Below are 17540 nucleotides of genomic sequence, written 5' to 3' on the forward strand. Positions count from 1 at the left end.
TTTCAGGCTTTACAGTAACACTTGAAACTTACGCCCCTTCTTCTTATAACAAGGAGGAAGCCACTGGGGCTGTGGTGTCTGCCAAGGAGTACACAGAGCCCAACCTCTCATCCACCTGCTGCGTCCATAGGACCATCTTGATTGGTGTGCTGGAAGCTGCCAGAATGGCTTTCCGTCTCCAGGGGACCTAGCAGGGACTGGGTCTTCCATTCTGCTGACCCGGCAGCATCCCAGTGTGTGAGGCTGCATGTCAGCTTGTCTGCATTTAGCTCGTGGGCGCATTCATTTTGGAGTGTGTATGCTGCCATGCGGCTTCTCTCATAACCCAGCTCTTGGCTTCATGTAGAGCAGTACTGGTCTCCCCAGAATGTGCAGTGTCACCTGGGAGCATCCAGTCATCGTGTTCCCAAAGCAGCAGGTGCAAGAAAACACCTGTCGCATTCTGCAGAAAGAGCCGGCCAGTAACGCAGTGGTAGTTAAACTGAGACACCACTGGGCAGGTCAGGCTTTGTTTCAGAGGAACTCTGCTCCAGAAACAAAGGCTAAGAGCATGCTTTGGGGGCTGGAGTGTGCATGGAGGCAGAGGCAGCATTGTGGCATCATCTGGCTTGGGGTCCCTGAGTGATTGACAGGACTCCCAATACTTGATCTTTCCCCGTCTTCCCAGGAGAGGTAAATTATTGTCTTGCTTTTAGATCTTATTAGACTATCTTTCCAGCTGTGCTCGGTCGCTTCAGTCGTGTCTGACTCTTTGTGACCCTATGGACTGTAGCCCGCCAGGCTCCTCTGTCCATGGGATTCTCCAGGCAAGAATACTGGAGTGGGTTGCCATGCCCTCCTCCCTTTCCAGCTGTATGGGAATAAAATAGTCAAGGAGAACACAAGGCTGTTGCCAGTGAACTTGGACCAAGATAACTGAGTAAGAGGCATGCTAGAGATGATGTTAAATGGGATGGCAAGAGGAAAAGAGACCCTGAGCAGTCAAGTTCCTTCCCCATGCAGCTCCCAAGAGACTGAGCCTCCGGGCATTCTGTCAGAAGCACACCGGATAGGGTGGGCGAAGCCCCTCCTAATCCCTGTGCCCTTTGTGCTCTGTCCCCGCAGTGTGATCTTGTGGCTGGGGGACCTCAACTACAGGATAGAAGATCCGGATGTGGAAAAAGTGAAAAAACTCATCGAAGAGAAGGCCTTTCAAACGCTGTATGCGTATGACCAGGTACCAGCGGCCACCCAGGCACTCTTCAGGCAGCTGTCGTTGCCCTGCCCCACCCCCCAGGGGGCACAGAAAGCCTGGCTGCCCAGCTCCAGCTCCGCCTCTTCTTCCTCATCTTGGGAGGGTTCCCTGAGGAGCTGGCGCCCGCCATCCCTTCCTTCCCTCCATCTGTGCTCCCTCTCCTATAGCTGTCTGCCCCACTGGTCCTGCCCTTGAGGTTTGTCTCCCCTGGAGGCAAGAGCTGTTCTCTTTCTCTCTGTCTCGTGTGTGCCCATTCATTCAGTCATTCAAGTTGGGGCCAAAAGGGAGCCAAGCTTCTCATCAAGACGATATTAGTCCTTTGTATATTTCAGATGATTTACTGATGTTTCGAGTGGGCCCCCTGCGCCCCCTGCCCCTCAGCAGACCTGTGCCGTGTGCGGGACCACTCTTTTTCTAAAGGGCTGTGTTCACTTCCAGAAAGAATCCGTTCCGTCTCCTGCTAGCCTCTACCGTTGTTTGGGTTATCATTCCTTTCTCAGAGCATTAGCTGTTTCCCAGCTAATGAAGGTCTCTCTGACCTTCAGGGTACTCCTCTCAAGAGATTCTGAAACTGTTCAAGCAGTCAGAGTTGTTCGGGATGTCACGGTCCTTTTTCTTTCTACCCTGTATCTCCCTTTTAATCATCTTTGTATTGTCGTTAGTCTAAATCTTTCTGTTACCTTTATTTTTCTCCCAGTGGGATCAATTAAGGGGAAAAAAATCCCAAGTCTGTTATGTCTTTCTTTATAGAATAATCTCTTTAGTGACCCATTTTTCTCTCCCATTCTTTTCCTTGGTAAATTAGTCTCTTTATTCCCCTTTTCAGCATTATCCCTTGTCTGTCTTTTTTCTAGACTGCAGCATTCTTATTTCCCTGGGAGTTCAATACCATCTCTTCTTCCCTTCTTTTCTGGTCTCTCCTTAAGTAATAGTAACCAGTTTGTGTGTTGCCTTGCTTTCCAAATGGTTTCAAGATTTATATTTACCCATTTCTTGTTTTTAATTTATTTTTTACTCTTCTTATTCTGGCCATGCTCAGTCTTTGCTGTGGTTTGTGGGCTCCAGGGCACGTGGGCTCAGCAGTTGCCACATGAGGGCTTAGTTGCTCTGAGGTATGCAGGATCTTAGTTCCCCCAACCAGGGGTCAAAGCCAAGTCCCCGGTATTGGAAGGTAGATCCTCAGCCACCAGACCATCAAGAAAGTCCTCATATTTACCCATTTAAGAGTCATCTTGGACTTCCCTGGTGGTCCAGGAGTTAAGACTGTGCTTCTGTTGTAGGGGCGTGGGTTCAATCCCTGGTCTGGGAAGTTCCGTATGCCATGCAGTGCATCCAGAAAAAAGCAAAAAGGAAAGAATCATCTTACACTATTTTAATTTCCTGTTGCTTTTTCCTTAATAGTATTTTATTTTTAAGGAATTCCTATTTGGGGGTTTGTCAACTGTTGTCCCCTGGATAGCTGACCCTTTCACCAAAGTTAGAGCTTACAGTTCGTCACCAGGCCACACAGCACCAAGCTTGGTGCTCCAGGGAGGGGGCAGGAACACCCATGGTTTTTCTCTTTTGCTGAGAAGGAGCTCTTAGAACCAGTGCAGTGGCAAGGAGGCCAGTTACTATCGTAATGTGTCAGGCACTGTTCTAAGTTGACAGCTTATCTTTGTAACAATCCTGTGAGGCAGATTCTATTATAAATCCAGAATTTACAGATGGGGAAACCAAAGCATAGAGCTCCCCCCAGTTCATATAACTGATTTGACAAACCTCTTTAAAGAATTTAGTTTAAACTTAATTCATAATGGTTTGCTTATACCTGTACTATATATTTATACATACTTGGAGGTTCCCTTTTACTTTTTGGATTGTATCTTTACAGACTTTTTTTAATGCAGTTTTATCCCTCTGTATATTGGAACACCTGTGCTACACAGATGATGTGTTTGATACCTGGAAGAGAAACTATATCCATAAACTAATCCTCCTAGGGGCATCTCACTGTGATGGAGCTCAGGCCCCTCAGACGTGGATATGGTTTATAAAAGAGCATTAAAAATTGTACAGCAGGCAGAATAGCCAGCATGCTCCTCTTCCTGGGAGTTAATTAACTCAAGGTCTTACAGAGTAATTTTCTTTCTGTTCTTTTTGACACTGCAGTATGTGGGGTCTGAGTTCCCCAACCAGGTATCAAACCCATATCCCTTGCAGTGGAAGCATGGAGTCCTAACCACTAGAGAATTCCCACAGAATAGTTTTCTCATGGGCTTTTCCTTTGGGGTTAGGGTTTAGATTCCAGATTGGTTTCCTTTCTTCTGCTAATTCAAGGTTTGACCTTTTTATGCTGAGATTTTTTTTTTTTTTTTTAATTCCATCCTTTGTGTAGCTGAGAGCTCAGGTGGCTGCTAAGGCTGTCTTCGAGGGCTTCAGCGAGGGTGAGCTCACGTTCCAGCCTACCTATAAGTATGATACTGGCTCCGATGACTGGGATACCAGGTAGGTCAGAGGTTGCTTCGGAGGCTGAGCAAATAGAAACTCAGAAAGTTTTGGAAGTACTTTCCCTCGGGGACCTACAGAGGAAGATAGGTTTCCTGTCACTTCTTCCTCAGGTCGAACATTTTCTCTCAATATCTGTTCATTAAGCAGACTGCTTTCCTACACTTTAAAAAAAAAAAAAAAAAACTTATTTCTTTGCCTGGTCTGGGTCTTAGTTGCAGCACGCAAGATCTTCGTTGTGACAGACGAACTCTCTAGCTGTGGCTCAGGGCTTAGTTGCCCTGCGAGGCATGTGTGATCTGGTTCCCTGACCAGGGAGCGAACCTGGGCACCCTGCATGGACAGCATGGAGTCCTAACGCCTGGACCCCACCCAGGAAAGTCCCCACAATAATTCTTAAGACGCATTTCCCTTCCAGCTATGCTTAGGGTGATGATTCCAATAGACTGAGCTTGTACTTGGTCATTAATGGTAGTTCATATTTTTATGAGAGCCTATGGGATGCTGTTCAGTACTTGTATTATCTCATGTAACCTTCTTAACAACCCATTGAAGTAGGTATGATTTATTATCTTCATTTTATAGACTGGGGAACAAAAGCCCCCCACCCCCAAATTTAAGATCCTCCCAAGCAGGCAAGCGTTGAAGCAGGATTTGAAGCCAAGCTGTAGGAATTCACGACCTGTTTTAACCAGCATCTTTTGAGGCCCACAGAGTGCTTACCCTCAGATGGCCTGATCCCCATAGGAAGGTGGAGAGCAGAAATCATCCTGAACAGCGTTTTCGCTCTGAGTGCTCACAGCTGTTTGGGGGTGACACCCGCAGGATACACGCTACCCCAGGCGTCAGGCGCCGCTGTGCCTCAGAGGGCTTTCAGTGTGGGCTTTGCGTTTCAGCGAGAAGTGTCGTGCTCCCGCCTGGTGTGACCGGGTCCTCTGGAAAGGGAAGAACATCACTCAGCTGAGCTACCAGAGCCACATGGCCCTGAAGACCAGCGACCACAAGCCTGTCAGCTCAGTGTTTGACATCGGGGTAGGTGGGCAGCTGAGACCAAGCTGCCATCATCCTCTAGGGAATTGGTCCCCACAGCTGAGACCACTTTTGTCTTTCTGGTCTCCTCCTCCCAGCTTGAGTGAGAGGAGGCTCCTTTTAAAAATGGTTTTAATTTAAATTTAATTCATAAATGTTTTATAGGCTTATACTTTATGTCTCTGCGTACATGGAAGTTCCCCTTTGCTCTTTGGACTGTTTCTTTCCAGACCTTTTTCTATGCAGTGTGTCAGTATTCTATATATAACATAGAGGAAGTTTCTCCCTTTTTGTAAAAGAAATCTATCACACCCATGGTTCTGAGAACATCTTTTCCCCTCACTGGCTATTTTTTAGGAGATCTTTTCATGTCGGTAAGGGTAGAGCTCCCTCCTCATTATTTTTAAGGGCTGTAACATGTTTCATAGTATGGATGAACCATGTTTGTATTGATAATTTAAGTTGTTTCCAAAATGGTGCTATGATATACATTGCTATAGTGACCAGCCTTCACATATATCTTTGTGTGTCAATATGAACATTTCTGTAGAATGAAATTCCTGGAGGTGAAATGAGTGGTTCAGAGAAAAATGTATTCTATTTTTATTTGAACCTACAAAATTATCCTCCCAGCATCCTTACCATTTTACTCTTCTGCCAACCATGGATGAGCTTCTTTTCCCACAGTCTGGCTAATACTGGGTTTTAGCAATCTTTTAAATTTCTACCAATCCAGTGAGCCAAATGAGAAAGATACTTCATTCTTTTAGATTATACTTCCTTGATTACTAGTGAAACTGAACATCTTTTTTTTTTTTGTCGAAGTATCGTTGACTTATAATAAATATTTTTTTTTAATCTTTTTATTTATGTATTCTCCACTTGCATCTCCTCTTCAGTGACTTCTGTGTTTCCTTGTATATTGTCAGTTCTCAAGGGTGCAGGCAGAGGTGCCTCAGAATCCACAAGGGTGTGGGTGGCTTGAAAAAAGCCTAATGAGTGTTGTAACTAAGGTTTTATTATTGGAAGATGACAAGAATTGTAATTCAAAATATAGAAGGGAAACCCTGACAAAAGCTTCTTGGCTGATGGAGCACAGGTTTAAAAAGCCTGTGAAATGCTGCTTTGACTCAGAGCCCTAGAGAAGCTCCCGCCTGCTGGCCTGTCGGCAGCAGCAAGCATAGCAGAGACAGGCAGGGGCGTCTCTCTGCCCTGGCCTCAGACCCTGCAGAACCACTCACCCAGCTTTCACCCCCATATCTTTTTTTTCTGCTAATCGGGAAGCAGTTGATTTTATGAGAGGCTTTGCCTCTGGGGGACCCTTCTACGTCTACTGTTAATTGGCTTCTTTGTTCATTAATTAAATCTGTTTAGTATTCACTTTCTGCGTTGTGATCAACTGCTATTTCCCAAGGCTGTGAATGTCCTCTAAAAGCAGCCGTCTCCAGCCTTTTTGGCACCAGGGACCGGTTTCATGGAAGACAATTTTTCCATGCATAGGGAAGAGTTGGGGGTGGTTTGGGGATGATTCACACACGTTACATTTACTGTGTACTTTATTCTATTATTACTACATCAGCTCCACCTCAGACTATTAGGCATTAGATCCTGGAGACTGGGGACCCTGAAAAAGAGAAAGTGGGTGAAGCCAAGGCACTAAGTCTCTGTTGTTTCCCTTCCAGGTGAGGGTCATCAATGAAGAGCTGTATCGGAAAACTCTGGAGGAGATTGTTCGCTCCCTGGATAAGATGGAAAATGCCAATATCCCTTCCGTGTCCCTCTCCAAGCGAGAGGTAGAAAGGATGTGATAACGCATCTGGCTCTTCTCTTTGTAGAACATAAATCTCATCTGCTAGGTCTCAGAACTCAAAGGGGCACCTGTCAGACTCCTGGACTCTATAGTCTTCCTTGATTGGCTGCTTCTAGACAAACTGAGGCTGATGATGCCAGCTGACAGGAGAGGGGGTGTTGGTTTAGATTTGGTTCACCTCTTGATCTTTTAAACCAAAAGCCTGAAACCTTTTGTGACTCCTGTATTTTACCCATCCATGGGCCCTCCATCGGAGAAGGCAATGGCACCCCACTCCAGTACTTTTGCCTAGAAAATCCCATGGATGGAGGAGCCTGGTAGGCTGCAGTCCATGGGGTCGCTAGAGTCGGATACGACTGAGTGACTTCACTTTCACTTTTCACTTTCACGCATTGGAGGAGGAAATGGCAACCCACTCCAGAGTTCTTGCCTGGAGAATCCCAGGGACAGGGGAGCCTGAGGGCTGCCGTGTATGGGGTTGCACAGAGTTGGACACGACTGAAGCGACTTAGCAGCAGCAGCAGCATGGGCCCTCCATGAGTTAAATAAGTCACAGAGGATCCAAAATATGTTTCACTTGATCTTAGTATAGCTGTGTGCATTCTTGCCCTGGGTTTGTCTTCCTACTGATGCTTTGCTTTGAGATTGAGTCCAAAATGTGGGGTACCTATGAGTTGATGAGAGGGAAGGCAGTATGGAAAAGTAACAGGCATTGGGAGAAGTCAATTTAGGGCTAAAGATTTTTCAGAGAAGTGCCACAGTATAGATCATTCAGAATTGACAGTAAAAAGTCAATTAAATGAGGATTTATGGTGAGGGTATTTTTAATGTCCTAGATGTCCAGCTGCAGGGAAGGAGGAGCTTCAGTTTCACATTTGGGAGTGGAATGTGTGAAGGATATTTTGGGTATGGTCTTTGGGTATAGGAGATTTAAACTTGGATTCTGTTAGGGAATTTTTTGTTTTTTTTTGAGTTTAGGATTTCTGAGTTAAACACTAACAACTGGTCTTTAGTAGGAGCAGCTGTGGTCTCCCAGGTAAATACTTAAAAGCATGATTTGAAAGAGATGGTCCTTCGTTTTCTTCCCAGGAAGGGCAAGGATCGCCCAGTTGGGGTGGTTGGGCAGGTTGCCGAGGAGAGGGCCCTGGTCTGACTGGTCCCGGGCTTGTCCCCAGTTCTGCTTCCAGAACGTGAAGTACATGCACCTGCAGGTAGAGTCCTTCACCATTCGGAATGGACAGGTGCCATGTCAGTTTGAGTTCATCAGCAAGCCTAACGAAGAGTTCTACTGTAAGCAGTGGCTTCGAGCCAGCCCCAGCCGAGGGTTCCTCCTGCCAGGTAAGGCCTCTGTCCCTGGCTTCCTGGTGGCTGGTTTGGGGAACACCCTACCCTGTCTTTTGCCCATTCTCCTAGAATAAACTTTTTGTTTCTGAATGTTTTGTTGTTTGCTTGAAGCTTTTTCAAAGCCCTGTGGATGTTCAGTTCAGTTCAGTTGCTCAGTTGTGTCTGACTGTTTGTGACCCCATGGACTGCAGCATGCCAGGCCTACCTGTCCATCACCAACTCCTGGAGTTTATTCAAACTCATGTCCATTGAGTCCGTGATGCCATCTAACCATCTCATCCTCTGTTGTCCCCTTCTCCTCCTGCCTTCAATCTTTCCCAGCATCAGGGTCTTTTCCAGTGAGTCAGTTCTTCACATCAGGTGGCCAGAGTATTGGAGTTCCAGCTTCAGCATCAGTCTTTCCAATGAATATTCAGGACTGATTTCCTTTAGGATGGACTGGTTGGATCTCCTTGCAGTCCAAGGGACTCTCAAGATGGAGATCCATCCATAGATAAGATGTAAAATAGTAAAGGGCGTGAGTTCATTGTCAAAAGTATTCTCAGTCATGTGGATGCTCTATAATTTCACACAGAAAACACAGTTCTGTGAAGCAGGTGTGGCTGTAACAAGAACCCTTTCACTTTCTGTCTCACTATAGTCAATTCCTAATTGTCTGCTCTTGTGGCGAAGATAATAGGGTGGTCATCCAGAAATTATGTCCGGCCTGACCACCCGTATCTCTCTCCCAGCTTCTCCTTGGCACTGTGTTATGCTGTGAAGCAAAGGGGTTAGCTTGTTTTGTGGTCAGTTCACATGTCATATACAGATGAGAGAGCTGGACCGTAAAGAAGGCTGAGCGCTGAAAAATTGATGCTTTCAAATTGTGATGCTGGAGAAGACTCTTGAGAGTCCTTTGGACAATGAGGAGATCAAAACAGTCAATCCTAAAAGAAAGCAACTCTTAAATATTCATTGGAAGGACTGATGCTGAAGCTGAAGCTCCAGTACTTTGGCCACCTGATGTGAAGAGCTGATTCCTTGGAAAAGACCCTGATGATGGGAAAGATTGAAAGCAAAAGAAGAAGGGGATGGCAGAGGATGAGATGGTTAGATAGCATCACCAACTCAATGGATATGAATTTGAGCAAACTCTGGGAGATAGTGGAGGACAGAGGAGCCTGGCATGCTGCAGTCCACGGGGTCGCCAAGAGTCAGATACAATTTAGTGAGTGAACAAAAGCAAGTGGACAGTTCACAGTCTAATAACATGTTATATTTTCTACTGGATCCACACCTTCTTATTAATTGTTTCTAGCTTGAGTGTCTGAGAAGGCAATGGCACCCCACTCCAGTACTCTTGCCTGGAAAATCCCATGGACGGAGAAGCCTGGTGGGCTGCAGTCAATGGGGTCGCTAAGAGTCGGGCACGACTGAGTGACTTCACTTTCACGCTTTGGAGAAGGAAATGGCAACCCATTCCAGTAATCTTGCCTAGAGAATCCCAGGGACGGAGGAGCTTAGTGGGCTGCCGTCTATGGGGTCGCACGGAGTCGGACACGACTGAAGCGACTTAGCAGCAGCAGCAGCAGCAGCAGCAGCAGCTTGAGCGTGAAGTGAAGTGAAATCACTGTCGTGTCCGACTCTGTGCGACCCTATGGAGTGTAGCCTACGAGGCTTCTCTCTCCATGGGATTTTCCAGGCAAGAATACTGGAGTGGGTTGCCATTTCCTTCTCCAGAGGATCCTCCCGACCCAGGGATCAAACCCCGGTCTCACATTGTAGGCAGACGCTTTATCGTCTGAGCCACCAGGGAAGTAGAACCTAGCTTGAGCAGTGCTACCTAGAACGTGAATTTAATAGCAATTACCTATTCGTGTTTTTGTTTACTGTTTTCAATTCCCCTTTGGACCATAAACTCCTTGTTCACGTGTCTCTTGAGTGTGTGTGTGTGCATGCTCAGTCTCTTCAATCGTGTCCAACTCTTGTGACGCTATGGACTGTCGCCCGCCAGGCTTTTCTGTCCATGAGTTTCTCCAGGCAAGATACTGGAGTGAGTCGCCAAGCCCTCCTCCAGAGGAGTCTCTTGAGTGCTGAGCATGTAGATTCTTGCTGGTTGGCTGATACCTCTTATTTCCTTCCCCTAACTCTGTATGCCCGACCCTCTGCCAGCCCGTCTTCTCGCCCCCTTTCCTCTTGGCCTCCTGCCAACCAGCATTTCTTTTTACTTTTTTTTTTTTTTAGATTCTGCCATTGAGATTGAATTAGAGCTATTTGTAAATAAGACCACAGCTACAAAGCTCAACTCAGGTGAAGACAAAATCGAGGACATTCTGGTTTTGCACTTGGAAAGGGGAAAGGATTACTTCTTATCTGTGTCTGGGAACTACATACCAAGCTGCTTTGGATCGCCCATTCACACGTTGTGCTACATGAAGGAGCCGATTTTGGACTTGCCACTAGAAACCATTAGAGAGCTGGTAAGTTACTTGCCACAAGAAAACATCTACAAGGATGTAGCAGCCAAGCCAGTCAAGTGAGAGGCTCTCATGCCTGCCTTGCCAGGGACCTGAGGGTTCTCTAGCCTCCGTGGTGTTTGCCTATGCTGTCAGATGTGTACTGCTGTGTATCGGACATCCTGACAGTTTTTTATGGTTTGAAACAACAGCAAGTTATTGCTTCTCATATGAGTTTCCATTGTGGCTCTTTTGCTGGTCTCGCCCAGGCTCATTTTTGTCAATGGCAGCTGTGCTGGCCAGAGGGTTCAAGGAAGCCTTCCTCTCTTTCTAAAATAATTTTTCTTTGTTTATTTTTGGCTGTTCTGGGTCTTGGTTGCTGCAAGGGCTTCTCTCTAGTCGTGAGCGGGGCCTACTCTCTAGTGCGGTGCTTGGGCTCTAGGGTGTGCAGGCTTCAGTAGCTGCGGCATGTGGGCTCAGTGATTGCCGTTTGCAGGCTCATTGGTTGTGGCACATGGCCTCCGTTGCTCCATGGCATGTGGGATCCTCATGGACCAAGGCTGGAAGCTGTGTCTCCTGCATCAGCAGGTGGATTTACCACTGAGCCACCGGGGAAGCCCCTCCCTTACTTTCTTGGTGTTGGCTGCTCACTGGGCCTCTCCCTCACTATGGGCTCTTGCCATTCAGTAGGTTGGTCTGAGCTTCCCTCAGTAGTGGCAAGAGTTTGAACGCAGAAACTGTAAGGTCCCTAGTGGCCTAGCCTCTAAACTCACATGGTACCATTTCTGCCACATTTTATTGATCAGAACAAGTTGTGAGGTCAGTCCAGATTCTAGGGACAGGGCAAGACTACCTCTTGATGGAAAAACTGTGAAATGTTTTGCTGTGTTTTTTGATCCTTCATAATATTATTAAAGAAATTCAGCCACAGATACTAAGATAATGCATGTCCCTGCCCCACAATAGTTATTTCTTTTCCTGTTTTAGTCATCACTTTTTTGTTTTGTTTTGTTTATTTTGTTGGCTGCGCTGCGTAGCCTGTGGGACCCTAGTTCCCCAACCAAGGACTGAACCTGGGCCCTCGACATTGAGAGCTCGGAGTCCCAGCCACTGGACCACCAGGGAATTCCCTGTTTTAATCATCACTTGGTGTATTATCCTAAAATAATTTTCTGAGATCTAAAAAGATTCATATGCAGACTTACAGGTATTGAACACAAAGTTATGGTTACCAAAGGGGAAGTGTGGGGACAGAGAAATCAAGAGCTTGGGATTAACATATACATACTTCTATATATAAGACAGATAACCAACAAGGACCTACTATATAGCACAGGGAAGTCTGCTCAATATTCTGTGATAACCTGTATGAGAAAAGAACCTGAAAAAGAATAAATACATGTATATCTATAACTGAATCATTTTACTGTATACCTGAAACAAACACAAAATTGTAAATCAACTATCATTTCAGTTCAGTCACTCAGTCGTGTCTGACTCTTCGCAATCCCATGGACTGCAGCACGCCAGGCTTCCCTGTCCGTCACCAACTCCCGGACTTGCTCAAACTCATGCCCATCAAGTTGGTGATGCAATTCAACCATCTTGTCCTCTGTCGTACCCTTCTCCTGCCTTCAATCTTTCCCAGCCTCAGGGTCTTTTCTAATGGATCAGTTCTTTGCATCAGGTGGCCAAAGTATTGGAACTTCAGCTTTAGCATCAGTCCTTCCAGTGGATATTCAGGGTTGATTTCCTTTAGGATGGACTGGTTGGATCTCCTTGCAGTCCAAGGGACTCTCAAGAGTCTTCTCCAACATCACAGTTCAAAAGCATCCATTCTTTGGTGCTCATCTTAATCAACTATAGTCCAATAAAATTAATAAAAAGTTCCTATGGAGATAATTTTAATACAGGGGAGCTAGTTTGGAACAGATTTTTGGCAATAGGTATGCTTTTCTTTTTCCTCCATTTCATTTTTTAATTTAGGGACTCCTGAACTCTCTTCTCTCCATTTTATGGATGAAAACAGAGGCCTAATAAGGGGAGTGATTTTTGTCACGGATCTGTGTAGTGAGTTAATCCTGGACCTCAACCTTGCTTTTGGGTTTTGGGATTCCTAAGTCTGTGCTCCTTTTTCACCAGACCACACCATTTCTCTGGTTCTGATGGTGAAAGTGCTACAGGCAGGATGTTTGTTTCTAAGATGCTACATATTTCACCTGATTCATTGAAACTACTTGCCATAAGCCACTCCCAATTCTCAGGAGTCACTTTTCATACCTTGATCATGCCACCTGATTTCATTTTTGCCTGATGAGCATTTGCTTAGGGACATCAAAACGCTTCCCTTCTTCCGTGCGTCTGCGTCCCCATATCCTGCATTCTCCTGAAGCCAGCCTGGTGAAAGCTCCATTGGTGGACCTTCTGATCATGCTTTTTATTTCTTTTCAGACTGTGATGCAACTCCAGACTGAAGATAATGGGAGCCAATTGGAGAAACCCATGGACATCCCCAAGGAGCTCTGGATATTGGTTGATTACCTGTACCGAAATGCCATCCAGCAGGTAGGTGGTGCTGAGGTAGGTATTCACACCTGACAGAGGCCATGCTGCCTTGAGAAAGAGCATCAGCCCTGAGAACTTTGGGCAGAAAACACCTTTACCCTGCAGAACCTGTGGAACGCTGCTCTTCCACCGTGGAGTGGAGGTTGACAGGTTCACGTGCCACACTCCCATGGGGCCCCGCTATGACATATAGCACCCAATTCTTCCTAGGGGAAGCAGCCTGGGAGGGCCTTCTGGGCAGAGCATACTCCCTCCCTGGGCCTCTGGGGTCCCCCAGTAGAAAGGCATCTGAAACCTTCTCAGAATGTCAGCCTGCTTTCCTTTGCAGGAACTCTCATCAGCTTCTAGGAATGGGAGGGGCTCACTTGTTGACAAGCCAGACAGGCAGGGGTACCCGTGCCGTCAGGCCGTGAGTCAGGAAGCCTGATTTCCAGAGTGGGTTGGGCAAGCTTCCTGCCATCAGATTGGTCAGTTTCACTGACTGGTTTGTCTGGGGCCCAGGGAGACCCATAGAAACTCTGATCTACTGCAGCTCTGCCACTTCAGAGCAGTGTACATTCTTAGCACAGTGTCTCTCTGCTTTTCCCCTCAGATTTATTGAGCATTACAGTGTCCCAAACTCTGTTCTAAGTGTTTTGCAGCACAACCTGATTTAGTTCTCATAGTAGTTCTCAAATGAGGAGACAGATGCTCAGAAATGGTGAAATAATTTGGCCAGGGTCCCAGAGCTGACAGATGGGCAGGATCGGGATTTAAACCCAGGGAATCTCTAGAAGTCACCTTCTTAAGGACTGTGCTAGTCTACCTTCTCTTCAGAGCTCCTTCCAGGTGTAACTTTTGAGCAATACATATAATATTGTTACTGTTCAGTTATTGGGCATTGAGTCATTTTGTAAAACAAATGAATGTACGGGATCCTAGGATTCATGGAAATACCTTTATTGCCATAATCTCATTTTCTCAAAGCACTGAGATACCTTTTTAACTTTCTCCATCTTATAAATGATATATCTTCTTTGTTTTTTTTTTTTCTGGTTAATCCCTCTTAACACTGCAGGAACCATAGCTACTTTAAAGTTTTCCCTTCAGCTCCAGTACACTTGCCTGGAAAATCCCATGGACTGAGAAGCCTGGTAGGCTACAGTCCATAGGGTCGCAAAGAGTCAGACACGACTATTTTAATAAATGTTTATAAAAAAAATAATAGTTTTCCCTTCGGTCAGATCTCCAGGGATCAAACTTGCACCCCCTGCAATGGAATCACAGCATCCTAATCACTGGACTCCAGAGAATTCTCTCATAATAGAAACATTATTATGCTCAAGACCTGTTGTGAGAGCATGACTGGGAAGGCCTGAGAGATGAATTAGCCACATCAGCCTACATCACATTGTCTACTGGGTTGATTCAAAAGCCTCAACATGCTCTCCCTTTCTGTACCCTGCTGGTGATCATGTTTCTAGGTCAGGAAATCATTGCTGACTTTCTGAGAATAGAATTATTTTGTGACTCTCTTCCTTTTTTCAGGAAGATCTGTTTCAGCAGCCAGGCCTGAGGTCGGAATTTGATCATATCAGGGACTGTTTAGATACTGGGATGATTGATAACCTCTGTATCCTTTCAGATGTTCGTGTGCCCGTGTGTATATGTGTGTGTGCATATGAGTAAGAGAAGTGAGCAGAAGGAAAGGGTGATATTTTAAGGCTCAAAATCAGACACTGTGAACTCAGCTGTCATGTTTTTCTTATTTAAAGTTTGCATAGAGAAGACTTTACAACCTTGCTGCTGCTGCTAAGTCGCTTCAGTCGTGTCCGACTCTGTGCAACCCCATAGATGGCAGCCCACTAGGCTCCTCTGTCCCTGGGATTCTCTAGGCAAGAATACTGGAGTGGGTTGCCATTTCCTTCTCCAGTGCATGAAAGTGAAAAGTGAACGTGAAGCCGCTCAGTCGTGCCCGACTCTTAGCGACCCCATGGACTACAGCCTACCAGGCTCCTCCATCCATGGGATTTTCCAGGCAAGAGTACTGGAGTGGGTCGCCACTGCCTTCTCCATTTACAACCTTAAGCAACCAATATATCAGGAATTTAGGAGAGCCCAGCTAAGCTAACAGCTTGGCCCCTTCACGATGTCGGTCCAGCATCTGAGCACTGAGCAGAGAGCCTGACTGGGCACACAGCACTCTGGCACGTGCTGGCTCCCAGGCCTTTTCCTAACAGTGACCATGGCAGCAGTGTCATCTATTCCTTAACGATGGGCCCAAAGCTGCTAGCAATCATTCTGTGGCTGAAGCCCTGCTGCTCTTCTTGGAGAGCCTGCCAGAGCCTGTCATCTGTTACAGCGCCTACCGCAACTGCTTGGAGTGTTCCGGCAACCTCGCAGCAAGTAAACAGGTGAGGGCGAGCGTGGAGCATTGCCGTGTTCATGGTGTAACCCTGGGTCTCATGGGGCCTACAGGAAAAAAGTGGCTACCATCCCCCAAATGCAATATCTTAGAAACTCAACTCCAAGTCTTTCCTTCCCAAACCCATTCTTCCTCTCATGTCCCTTTTCCTCTTAATGGCATCACCATGATTCCACTGACTCAGCCCAGAAAACAGCGTCATTCCTTCCTCCTCCTCTTCTCACCTCCCACATGTGCTATCCCCTTACTCTGCCACTCTCCTTCTTTCTTCCATTCTAGTCCCACTTTCCTTGGTTCAGGGCCCTGCATTCATGCTCTGCCTCTGCTAATTGGTTTTGCGAACTGCCATTAGATCTGGGGTTCAAAAGTTCTCATCAGGTCCCCATTAGTCAGAAAGGCTCTCCACTGCCAAATAAGGATTTTCTTAAACCAGTATTTGGGACTGTTTATGATCTCACCTAGTCGTACACATAAGTAACCTGCTGGAGCAGAATAATCTAGAAAATATGCTAACAATACAGGTTCCCGAGTCTTACCCCACCTCCTCTGAATCAGAATCTCTTTTGAAATATATTTTGTGCAAGCTTTGCCACCAATTCTGAAAGGCAGACAGCCAGAGTACTTTTTGAATTCTAGCCTGATCAACCGTTCCAGGCTTAGGGCCTGTTCAGACAGTAGTGCTCTTACCAAAACTGACTTCTCACAATGGGTTCTCTCTTCTTATCTCACAGTTTTCCTTATCTTGCCTTTTCTACACTTTCTTTTGCCCTAAATGCTCTAGTCCTTACCTCTGCAAGTCCAATCTTCACTTATATTCAAGACCCAACTGAGATGTTTTTGACTTTTGAGAACATGCAGTTAGAAATTTGACCTCTAAATTCACGTAGCACTTGATCTGTGCTTCTCTTTTGGCACCTGTGATGAGTGATCAGGGTTTTCTACACACAGTCTTTCTCATGTACCTGGATCGTGTACAGTCAATTCCTGGAACATAACAGCCACTGGAGAAATGATTGAATGAACAAAAAGACAAATATCAATTCTCCCTCTCTCAGGTCATTACTGCCCTTCCTGCGTGCCACAGAAATGTCTTCACCTATTTGATGGCGTTTTTGCAAGAATTGCTGAAAAATTCAGCAAAAAATCATTTGGATGATAATATTCTAGGTAAGCCAAGGATGTGTGGAAAGCAGTCTGCAAACTGACTCATTACAAGAAGGGTGGTTGAGGAAGGTCCCAAGTCCACTGCAGTGGAACTAAAACCTCAAGCTCTGGGCAAAGTTTACCCTCAGATAGTTATTTTAAAGCAGAAACTATTGCCACGGGGGCAGCCCTCCCCACCCTTTAGAACACGAGAGTAAGTAGTACTTCTGCTGAATTCTGTGTCTTATGTGTTTTTCATGCAGCCAGCATATTTGGTAGCCTGCTGCTTCGAAACCCAGCTGGTCACCAAAAGCTTGAAATGGCAGAAAAGAAGAAGGCTCAAGAATTTGTTCACCAGTTCCTCACTCACCCGGAGCCTCTCTCTCTCCTCTCCTATTCTGCCTGAGACAGCCAGTTACCAGCCCCACCTGTTTCAGCTCCAGAGCTGCCCTAAGAGGATATGAGCCCACAGGGAAGCCTGAGTGGCAGCTGCCTGTTTCTTGAGCCCAGACCGCCCTGTCCACCATGACCATCACACTCAGTCCTGCTGTGAAGACATTGAGGGGAAATCCACCACAGTAAAACTGACATGCAGTGTTCAACTTTAGTTTTTTAACATTTTTTTTTTTTTTAACGTTTAAACAGCCATACTCCTTGTGCTCAACCTGCTTCCAAGGCATACAGTGCCTTCCCTGTAGCTTGGGCCGAGCTCCCCACAATCAGATATTTGAACAAACTCTGGAGTCCTGAAGGATGAATGAGGATGCAAATACAAAGAATTAAATGGAAGCTGCTGGATAAACAGGCCACACAGCCTCTCCAGGTGCTTTCAGTGCTCTGTCCGAGGACACGGGTGTACCCATATGCAAACCCTGCCCCGCTTCCCACTCATAAATATGGCTCAACAACTCTGGAACTGGCCACTTAGCCTCCAAGGGCAATACAGTGGCTTGAAAATGAAAATGCTGAAGAAACTGGTGTTCTGGTCAAACAAGTGGAGTTTACCAGGCCAACAAATCCTCCCAACTGTATATAATGCATTCCCTCTGTGTGTAATATATTTTAATGATAAATGTATTTTTAACAGTG

The 17540-nt window shown here is 46.0% G+C and overlaps 1 protein-coding gene across 4 annotated transcripts in view; it reads left to right on the forward strand.

Annotated features, from left to right (window-relative positions):
* INPP5B (inositol polyphosphate-5-phosphatase B) overlaps positions 1–17540 on the forward strand; it is a 54858-nt gene extending 37318 nt beyond the window's left edge. For 3 of the 4 annotated variants that reach the window (XM_070786821.1, XM_019957798.2, XM_019957799.2), the window contains 11 exons: positions 1105–1216; positions 3612–3721; positions 4618–4753; positions 6433–6543; positions 7736–7898; positions 10128–10363; positions 12791–12904; positions 14432–14516; positions 15170–15297; positions 16364–16475; positions 16715–17540. In XM_070786821.1, the coding sequence (XP_070642922.1) occupies positions 1105–1216; positions 3612–3721; positions 4618–4753; positions 6433–6543; positions 7736–7898; positions 10128–10363; positions 12791–12904; positions 14432–14516; positions 15170–15297; positions 16364–16475; positions 16715–16857 (1450 nt within the window). In that variant the 3' untranslated portion in view covers positions 16858–17540. The other variant, XM_070786822.1, reaches the window with a different exon arrangement.

Source organism: Bos indicus, chromosome 3, assembly GCF_029378745.1.
Source record: "Bos indicus isolate NIAB-ARS_2022 breed Sahiwal x Tharparkar chromosome 3, NIAB-ARS_B.indTharparkar_mat_pri_1.0, whole genome shotgun sequence".
Taxonomy (NCBI): domain Eukaryota; kingdom Metazoa; phylum Chordata; class Mammalia; order Artiodactyla; family Bovidae; genus Bos; species Bos indicus.